The sequence below is a fragment of the Triticum dicoccoides genome, chromosome 2B (assembly GCF_002162155.2).
Source record: "Triticum dicoccoides isolate Atlit2015 ecotype Zavitan chromosome 2B, WEW_v2.0, whole genome shotgun sequence".
NCBI lineage: Eukaryota > Viridiplantae > Streptophyta > Magnoliopsida > Poales > Poaceae > Triticum > Triticum dicoccoides.
Window position 1 is genome coordinate 673688551 of NC_041383.1, and position 10812 is coordinate 673699362.

General features: G+C 45.0%; 1 protein-coding gene and 1 pseudogene across 1 annotated transcript; one reads left to right on the top strand and one right to left on the bottom strand.

The window, feature by feature from the left end:
* The first annotated feature begins 648 nt into the window (after positions 1–648).
* Positions 649–4727, top strand: LOC119365534 (secretory carrier-associated membrane protein 6-like). The gene is made up of 12 exons (XM_037631172.1): positions 649–814; positions 957–1076; positions 1167–1229; positions 1309–1342; positions 1445–1567; positions 1729–1791; positions 1876–1969; positions 2475–2520; positions 2627–2694; positions 3246–3294; positions 3445–3510; positions 4286–4727. The coding sequence occupies exons 1-12, from the start codon at positions 755–757 to the stop codon at positions 4316–4318; spliced, it is 819 nt and encodes a 272-aa protein (XP_037487069.1). The 5' UTR covers positions 649–754; the 3' UTR covers positions 4319–4727.
* Positions 4728–5824, bottom strand: LOC119361127 (annotated as a pseudogene).
* Positions 5825–10812: the final 4988 nt, after the last annotated feature.

The window sequence follows — 10812 nt, forward strand, 5'->3', positions numbered from 1 at the left end:
AGAGGCACGGCCGTGCCTAAAAAAACCGCGTTTTCTCTTTTTTTTCCTTCCACGAGAGATACGGTTTTGCTTCCGCGAGAGGCATGATTATGATTCCGTGATAGGCACGGGCGTGCCTCTTTCAGAAAGAGATAAACCCCGTGCTCTCGGTTTTGGTTTTTTCGTCCAGTTTTTTCGTGAAAAAAAGTTTGTCAAAACCTATCAACATGGGATCTAGTTTTGAAGATCTCGACGCGAGGAATCGTACGGTAAAAATGGTTCGAGATTTGGACGCACGGTTAAGAGATAACACGTTTTGAATAAATAAATCTATGAAAAATGGGAAAACACACAGATTGTGACAAGTGGCTTACATGCAGCGCGCCATTTGTAGCAACCTGTGAAAGTGGGAGTGATTTTTGCAACGAGTATTCTTTAACTAGTGATCTCATAGTATCGCTTAATGCGATAAATAGCAACCGCGCTAAACGGACTGATCACTGGGGGCTTAGAATGGGCTCTCGCAGTGGCACGGGCCATGGGCTTACTTGCCGGTGGTGCGCACCTGCGACGATGACGACGACCCGTGTGAAGCGGCCCGAACCCACGCCAGTCCAGTCGTGTCGCACTCCACCCCCGGAGAGATCACGTGAAAAGCAGCACCAAGAAGGGAACGCACTGCTTGGACTGGAAGCGACCCGCGTCCACCACCGCCGCTTTCCCCGTCTCCCCCTCACCGCGCGGCGACGCCGAGCGACCCAGCGGCGAGCCCGGCATGCATCACGACCCCAACCCCTTCGACGAGGGCACCGCCGGCGACGAGAACCCCTTCTCCGTGAGCCGACCTCCCTTCTCCCCTCTCCCCTCTATCCGCTCATCTATCGCCCCTTTGTTTTGCGGAAAAACCCTTGCCGCCTACGACGGGGTAGTGGTTCGGCAGATCTGAACTCCCGCGTGCTCTTTCTGTCGCGCTGCAGAATGGAGGAGGCCGCGGCGGGAAGCAGCAGCACGGCTTCCGGCCGACCGAGCCCGTCGGCTTCGGCGGCGGCGGCAGCAGGGGCGACGCCACCGTCGACGTGCCCCTCGGCAACATGGGCGTAAGTCGCTTCACGCGCTGGTTATCCTTTTAGTTTTCCTTCACTCCGCGTTCGGCTGTACGAATCTGATGGTTGTGGTGCGCCGCGCAGGACTCGAATGGCAAGGCGAGGGAGCTCTCGTCGTGGGAATCAGATCTGAGGCGGCGTGAGGCGGTGGGGTTTACTCTCCTCTTTGCCCTTAATACTTTATTAGGTTGTGTGGTGTCTCACGGCCTTTGTTCTGTGGCTCCAGGATATCAAAAGGAGGGAGGAGTCGCTGAAGAATGGTGAGCCACTATTTCGTTGCTGGTGTCAATTGTGTTTCAGTTATGAGTCGTGTTAGCAGTAGTGTGCTTATTTTCTGCTTTCCTTTTCTTTCTTTGATGCAGCTGGAGTGCCCATGGAGGAGAAGAATTGGCCACCTTTTTTCCCGATTATCCACCATGACATCGCCAATGAGATACCTGCCAACGTGCAGAAGTTACAGTATCTGGCGTTTGCAAGCTGGCTTGGTATGTACTTGCTGACTGCTGGTAGTGCTTTTTTTTTTTTTTGGTATCACTCTAGTTCGTCGGTAGAATTATGCAATTGTGGTGTTATAGGCTGTAAATATGGTTCATGTCAGAGGCTCATGGTCATGATAGTTTCCATTTTGTGTTATTTTGATTTACAGGAATTGTGCTCTGCCTGTCCTGGAACTTTATTGCTGTCATAGTCTGCTGGATCAAGGAGGGAGGTGGGTTTTCATCACTACTTACGAATGCCTGGGTGTTCTTGTACATTGGCAGATGCTGAATGCTAGGATGGTTTATGCTTGCAGATTCAAAGCTGTTCTTCCTTGCTACAATCTATGCTTTGCTTGGAATTCCCCTTTCTTACTTGATGTGGTATCGACCCCTCTATCGTGCAATGAGGTATGCTATATCATGGTACCATTTTAGCACCTCCACCTATCACTGGAAAAAGGAAATCGGGAGTGAATTTATTATTTATTTTAGGGCTTTCCAGCTATGCACATCACAAAGAACGTATTTCTTTTCCCTAAATGTTCTATGCAGACCTGCAATATTTACTAGCATTGTTTCCATCTAACGAAACTAATAAAGGACAGTTTATGTGAGTTCAAAACTGCTGCATAATTTCCTTGAAAATTTTCCTATCTACACAATTCATGATGCTGTGATAGCTACGACAGTTACAAAAATATTTTGGTGGACCTGCACCAGCTAGGAAGCTACACATAATTGTTTCCATTTCATGTATCAGTGACCAATTGATGTGTATAGTCATTCTAAGATGATAGTATGACAAATTTTAGAGGTGCCTGCATTTTCAGTCCAATTGTTTAACAAGAGAAAACTGAACTGTGTATTATTATGTGTGGAAGCATCTGATATGTTCATTTACTTATTTAAACAGGACTAACAGTGCATTCAGTTTTGGATGGTTTTTCCTGTGTTATCTGGTAAGATCTGCCTGCAAAGCTTATTTAACTTACTCTTGACATTTCAACTGTTCTAATAATTATTCTTATCACACGGCCACTTTCTTCATCTTGTTGTTTGGTGCAGATCCACATTGGTTTTTGCATAATTGCTGCCATTGCTCCGCCAATTGTATTCCAAGGGAAATCATTAACGTAAGCTACCGCTACTTTTATTCAGTTAACATCGTAATTACTGTGGTAAATTTCTATTGCACCAATGTTACTATTTGGAACAACTGGCCACGACCACACTATGAGGGTATTTTTATTGAAACCAACAGGATGTTAACAATTAATAGAAGTCAAACTTGTATACATAATAGTTGTATATGTGGTTTCACTATTCTGTGGCTTCCATAGTATTGAGACAGCTGTATTTCTGAATTGCTTGTTTCACTAGTATGTGCCTACAAGATTGGTAATAAATTGTTTGCGTATGCTCTCCTAACATGATCTACTGCCAGTGTTCTGGACGGACTGACTGACAGTTGAATATCTTAGCATCTGATGGAATATATTATCATTCTACATTGTATTCAACCAGTATGTATGTAGCCGGTTTATATTGAGTATTGACTATTGAATGGATGCCTGTTATTTTTTAGCTTAAGACCAATGTCTTCATCTATTCATAGGTAGCCACTATTGGAAGTACGGAAGTTTCTTCTTAATTACATTGCTAAGCTTTCTACTTTTCTCTCCAGGGGCATATTGGCCGCGATCGACACTTTCTCTGAGCATTTGATAATTGGGGTGAGAACATTGTTCCTTTCACACCTCCTTGCAGTGAGCTCGACATGTTTTGCCTACGATCTCTTGAATATGCCAAGAGCACTTTGAAGTAACTTTATCTCCAAGTATCCAACTTATAGGGCATTAAGTATCAAATATTTGCTTCTGCAGATCTTCTACTTCGTGGGGTTTGCACTATTTTGCTTGGAGACACTGCTGAGCATCGGGGTTCTTCAGGTCAGAGATAATTTCGCAGTTTAACATCCTCTGGCCTTCTATTGGTTTATCTTTTGGCTGTTCTTATGTATTTTCTTTGTATGCTCATATACTGGTCATCTAGGGCATGAAATGCAGGGGCTAGTAGGTGTTCCGTATATTTCACTTTTTATGGATTATTATGTGTATTTAATTCACAGCAACTGAATGCAATTTTCTATTTCATATGTTGCATAACTTACAACCTTTTGTTCTATATCTAGTAAACTTCGCCAAGACCACAAGTATGCTTATAGCTGTGCCTCTGCCTAGTTGAGAAATAATTGTCATAATTTTCTGCACGGAAAAGTATTATACTAGTAAAATTTGTTGTACAATATGTGTAACATATGATGTGCTAGTTGCCTATGTGGGTGTCCGATAAAGATGTAGAATTTGCAAAACTTCTAAGCATTTGTTGTAGCACGGGAACGTACTAAAACAAATACATCTGGGCACACAGATCCCTAGGTGGGCATCCAGTAAAAATGTCAGGGGGTGCTGGCTCCTGTGAGATCCTGAGGATTCCTGTGATAGTACATATCTTTTTCTTTGGGCATCATTCTTGATGGGCATGCAAATAAATGAAACGTCGATGTCTTAATCGATAGGTCATAACCCGTTGCATAACAAGCAATTTGTTGTGAGCAACTGCTTTATTTGTGTTTGGTCTGTTATCATGCTACTTGTTCAGATGCGTTGTGCGAGAATACAGTACTAATACAATTTTCCTTTCTTTATTCCTTGGTGGTCACAGAAAGTATACATGTACTTCCGAGGGCATAAGTGAAGCGGTCTGGGATGGAAAGTTTTCCGAAGTCTATAAGCAGCAGTGATTGTGTCCATATGTGTCAGTACACCTTGAGTCTGTTCTGTTCTGCCAAAGGTTGTCGAAAAATGCTTCTGAGCCTGAATGGAGTATGGAAGGTAGCCCTGCTACTATAGGATGTTCTCTATGGGGTGTTGAGATTCTTTATATGCTGTACTTCGTGTGTTATCTGGTAGATCTCCTGCAAGTTTGGCATGTCGGTGAACATTACAAGTAGTCAGTAGTTAAACGAAGAATATGAACAACTAGGCAGGAATCATGTTCTTTCGAGAATTAGTGGCGATGCTCTGCTATGTGCTTTGGATGACTAGATGTTTGTTAAATTGCCCAGTTATAGCAAATTCGTCCGGTGTCACTTGATGCGATGCTATTACTGAATATTTCCTGTTAACAGCCGTTGCTTTAGGTGCGTTGGTCTCGCTTGTGAGACGTGTTTGCTTATAGTTGGAGCTGCGGTGTCATGAGACACCGCCTTGATATCCGACATATCCCCAAAATAGCAGTTGATGTTGGGGTAAGAGGTGGGATCGGACACTCTGACCAAAGCTATTTCGTTGTCGATCCTCTTGAGCAGAGGGTCGAAGATGACACTGGGAAGCCAGATGAGGGCTGACCTGGAGTGCACCAGCATGGGCAGCTGCTCCGCCTCTTCACGGAGGAATATGGGCACGGGCTGCTGCTGATCAAGGCGACTTCCTCGCCGGTACGTCACGCTCTTGAGGTTGATGGCGTAGCGATAGCCGTCCTGCTTGAACGGAATCCTCATGCCGGACGTGACAGCATGATCCCCGAACCGAAGATAGCTTGTGGTTTTCCTCCACTCATCACGGAGATCATTTCATTACGGTGATAGAGCGCAGTAGGAGAATTTATTCACGCCTGCCTGGGCGACGAACCGATGCCTAAACCGAGAATACCAGTGCTGTATTCTCTTACGGCGCTGGTGCTTTCATACATCGCACAGCCAAAGGCCACAGGTTGCTCGAAGCTGTAGCCATCGCCGCTGCCCGCGATGCTGTTACCGAAACGGAAGATGTCAGACCCTACATAGCCTGACACTTTGCTGCCGTCGCCATAGCTCCTCCGGAACAGGCACAGGTCATCGGTCGCGCCCGGAGAGACGTAGTTCATGGAGCACTGCGTGCCAGTCCCGTGCTCGCACAATGGATCTTCGCACGAAAGGTGCCGGTAGGTCCCGGATTTGATGGCGTTGAGTGGCAGGTAATAGCCCCGGTTGCAGCGCTGGCAAGGGACGCACTGCATCCACGATAGGTCGCTGCCGGTGTCGAACAGCACATATCTTGACGGGACTCGGCCGGCAGCTCCACCGCCGATGTGGAGCTGCACGAGGTACAATGAGTACCTGCGGCGATGGCGGAATGGCACTACAAACTTCTGCTCCGTTGCGGCGGCGGTGGCGGTGGCATTGGCTGCCAACTGGATCTCCTCCTCGACGACCTCTGCCATGGTCCTCCAGTGAACGACGGGGAGAGAGAATCCAGCAGCACCGGCGACGGGCTCACGCTCACGGATGGCGGCAACATCGCCGGAGATGAGAGCGGCGATGCTAACCACGAGAATAAGTTGGAGGGAACGACAGGGCATTCTGTGAGTATTTGATTTCAGCTAGAGGCTCGTGGAGGTTTTAGCTAGAGGTGAAGGAGGTATATATGATATGATGAACTTAAGAGTGCAATGCTTCCTGTCCTGGCCTTCTTTCTCCAGCTAGCCGACCATTGAGTTGTGTGTGATCAGTGTCCGATTTGTGTTTCCAAACTACTCGCGCAGCAGTTGGCTCATGAATTCCATCATTTTTTGCAAGTTCATCACAGTTGGCCCAGGCCATGCTTTTGTGCGAATTCTTAAAGCCAAAATAGATGTGATGATCTAAACACTATGTAGCAACACCTTCAACTGAACAATATTCCTCGCTATTAAAAGTTTCAGTTTATGTTGCGCTGAAAAAAAAGAATGACCACTTTTTGAGGAAATTAAGCTCCTTGTTTGGGATGCGTCATTTACCGAAACTTTTCTTTGGAACAACACGCCCAAAGAGCATCTTAGCTGATTAATATTACAGAAAATAAAATTTAGTACAAAGGATAGACAATTGGAGACAAAGCCACTAGTTAAAATAAGATTACACTAAAAATCATACTAGTCTTCTTCTTACTTCGATTGTGCACCGCCCGACGGAGATTTAAAATTACACTAAACTAACAATAAAGAAAAGGGACACCTGCAAACATTCTTGTCATACCAGGCTTTGAAGACCGCAATGGCAGCTCGCTCGTTGAGACGAGATCTATAAATTGTTGAAGCAACATCGGTTGGAGCATCTCCCCATGCAGTACAAGCTTGCAATCCATCACGACCAGTTCAGCTAACCATGCTACATAGCAACACAGAAGATGTCAAAGTCGCCACGCAAACATCCAGCCAATAGCTCTCTTTGAAAGACACATCAAGTGCTAAGAGTTGAAGGGAACTAACAGATTTGAAGACACAAACTCTCACATGCTCTTCGTCAATGGGACGTCATCGAGGTAGAAAGAGACCGAAAATACCTTATTCCAACACATCATCACCATCGCCACCTCATCGACGTCGCCATGGAAACATAAATATATGGGAAAGAAAACGAGACGGGCGGATCCCCACTTTTCTTGACGCCGATGCGATCGTTGGATGGGAAAGAGAGAGGGGGCGAGCAGTGGCTTTTAAGGAAGCTGTGTATCACGCCCAATATGCGATACTATCCTAAAGAGACTCGAAGGTCCCATCAAGGATAGAACCGCATATTGAAACGCTTTTGCAAGGTAGATATCATTACATCAACATTACATAATAGATGGGGATACATACAAGAGGCATAGAATGTCACACGAATACAACATCACAATACATAATAGCATCATCCGACTACGGATGAAACACAAACAGAAACTCAAACGACATCCACCCTGCTAGCCCAGGCTGCCGACCTGGAACCTATCCCCTGATCGAAGAAGAAGCAGAAGAAGAACTCCAAAACAAGTAAACATCGCTCTCGCGTCATGATCATCGCATAACCTGTACCTGCAACTGTTGTTGTAGTAATCTGTGAGCCATGAGGAGTCAGCAATCCCATTACCATGGGTATCAAGACTAGCAAAGCTTAATGGGTAAGGAAGGGGTAAAGTGGTGAGGCTGCAGCAGCGACTAAGCATATATGGTGGCTAACATACGCAAATAAGAGCGAGAAGAGAGCAAACGGAACGGCCGTGAAGCTAGTAATGATCAAGAAGTGATCCTGGACTCCTACTTACGTCAAACATAACCCAAAACCGTGTTCACTTGCCGGACTCCGCCGAAAAGAGACCATCACGGCTACACACGCGGTTGATGCGTTTTAATTCGGATCTGGTGTCAAGTTATCTACAACCGGACATTAACAAATTCCCATCTGCCGCATAACCGCGGGCACGGCTTTCGAAAGATTATACCCTGCAGGGGTGTCCCAACTTAGCCCATGATAAGCTCTCGCGATCAACGAAGGATATTCCTTCTCCCAGGAAGACCCGATCAGACTCGGAATCCCGGTTTACAAGACATTTCGACAATGATAAAACAAGACCAGCAAAGCCGCCCGATGCACCGACAATCCCGATAGGAGCTGCACATATCTCGTTCTCAGGGCAACATCGGATGAGCAATCCGTACAACTAAAACCAGACCTCAAATTTCACTGAGGGGGCGCTGCAAAGGGCTCTGGTTCGGACCAACACTTAGACAAGCATTGGCCCCCCGGGGGGGGGGGCTTATAATAAAGATGACCCTTGGGTTAATTACTCCCAAGGGAAATGTAGGTGGTGGTGAGGCAAATGGTAAAACCAATGCCGGGACTTGCTGGAGGAGTTTTATTCAAAGCGAACTGTCGAGGGGGTCCCATAAATCACCCAACCGCGTTAGGGACGCAAAATCCGGGAACATAATACCGATATGACGGAAACTAGGGAGGCAAGAGTGGAATAAAACACCAGGCATAAGGCCGAGCCTTCCACCCTTTACCAAATATATAGATGCATTAATTAAATAAGAGATATTATGATATCCCAACATAATCCTGTCCGTCATGGAGCAATCTTCAACTTCACCTGCAACTAACAAAGCTATAAGAGGGGCTGAGCAAAAGCAGTAACATAGCCAAGCAACGTTTGCGAGGAAGGGTGAAAAAGGTTAGATGCTGACATGGCAATTTGGGAGGCTTGATAAACAGGTGATAGGTAGCGCAGCATAGCGATAGAACGAAGCAACTAGCATAGCAATGATAGTAGTGAGATCCAGGGTAGCGGTCATCTTGCCTGAAATCCCGCAAGGAAGAAGAACGAGTCCATGAAGAAGACGACGGATGAAGCCGAACCAAGCGTAGACGAACAAATCCTCACGATCGCAACGAAACAGGAACTATCGAGAAGAAGCACACAACATGGTAAACACACCACACATGAACAAGACATGATGCACAACCAAGCATGACGCATGACAGGGCTACATGAAACTACTCATGGCAAGAGATGATGCAAACAAGAGCAACACATCAAGGCAAGTTTAAATGAGACCGGGAACAACATATAACAATTCCGGTAAGTCCTCATATGCAAATTTCGAGATTGGTCCAGATCTGAATAACCTTATGTTCAAGTTGTTAAATAGCAAGTTAACATGCACCAAGATGATCTACACGTGATTCTAGTCAAGTTGCATATAAAGTTCATTTAATTCGGAGCTAGGCCTAGAAGATATGAGCAAAACAAGTTAAACATGGCATTGATGCAAAATGCACCCAAACATCAAGCAAACACCTAAAAACAAGGATGCAACATGATAATATGAAACTACATGCAATTCTAAGAAAGTTTCATATAGAGCACACTCAAAACGGAGGAACGGTTCAACACATACACATGAAACAAGTTTAAAGGACAAGCTGTCCAAAACAGCAACTAGGCATATTGCAAGCATCAAAACAACATGCTACATTACCACAATATGAAAACAAAAGGCATGGACATGATGTACAGGTAAAGCATAACAAAACATGAACACTGAGCTATCTCCAGAAATTACTAGAACATGCTCAAAAACACATGGCAAGATTGCAATAATAACAATTTCAGACTTAGCGGAAATAACATCAGGTTGCAATGTTTAGAGCTATCAAATAACATGGTACAGGAACTTATCATGGGAAATAAAGGCATGGCATGAATCTGCTAATTGCATAGAACAAAATTCCTTTACTGACCATAAGCCAAAAAGGATCAGAAGATATGATGGCACCCATGTAAACATGGCAAATGATATGATAGATTCATACATGACAGGAAAAACAATAAGTAGGCATGTTGGTGAGCTTGTACCAGTCACCACAGAGCAATACATGGCATGAAAAGGTGAATAAAAGTAAGAATACATGTTTATGAAGCTAAGCATGGCAAGAGCAAGTTCATAGGGTGCATGGATCACTAGCAAAACACATGACACAAACTGAACTTAATGTTGACAGGCTGACAGCAACATTATTTAGCAATTTGAGAGCAAGATAACAACAAGCTACAGCAGGCTATAAATGCAACCAGGGGCATGGATGGATAGATCATGACATGTATAACAAAACATCCTTAGTGAACATCTCCAGATTATGCATAGAATGATTTGTAGCAGCAGGTTTAGATAGCATCACAAAATAACAGATTCAGCCTAGCAAAACAGTAACAGTAAGTACCCTACTTAACAAGCTTGACGCACTCACTACACAACTCACAAAAATACAAGGATGGCACCCCTGTAAATATGGTATGACATAGTTCAAAACTCATGTAGGACTCATGCTCATAGGATGCACACATCAAATGCAAAAAAATGACAAATCACCAAGTTATAACAGTTTCAGCAGATTAACATCATAGCACTCTTGCAACGATGATTCAGGCATCAAGATGATATCAAACAAGCATGGCACAATGCAAGGGCGGACCTACATTGAGGTGAGTGGGGGTCTGAGCCCCCACTCAAAATTTGAAATTCTACTAAGATTTGCTTGTATTTTCTGAAAAATATGCTTATATTCTTTGAACTTTTATAGAATATGCCCCCACTCAAGTAGTTTGCCCCCAGTCAAAATACGTTCTAGGTCTGCCACTGGCACACTGGAACAAAATGAAGAGCATCTCATGATGAACAATTTGATATATTATGCACGCAAAACGGAGCAATATGCACGGAGATATGATGCGATGAACAGGGCATGAAAATAACGGGGATCTCCAGGACTTGGACGAAAAACGAGGTCAACCTCGTTCAGATCTGGATCTGGAGTTCGCCGGAGTAGTTCGCCGGAGTGGACGGAGGGAGCCTCCGGCGAGGTCGAGAGGGCCGGGGAGGCATGGGGAGGCGGCCGGTGAGGTCGAGGC

Bases quoted from the DNA above. Each gene is read 5' to 3' on its own strand.
- LOC119365534 (XM_037631172.1), top strand. From the start codon at position 755: ATGCATCACGACCCCAACCCCTTCGACGAGGGCACCGCCGGCGACGAG. The intron at 1,568-1,728 runs GTATGTACTTGC...TTTGATTTACAG, and splicing joins GGCGTTTGCAAGCTGGCTTG to GAATTGTGCTCTGCCTGTCC. The intron at 1,792-1,875 runs GTGGGTTTTCAT...TTATGCTTGCAG, and splicing joins CTGCTGGATCAAGGAGGGAG to ATTCAAAGCTGTTCTTCCTT.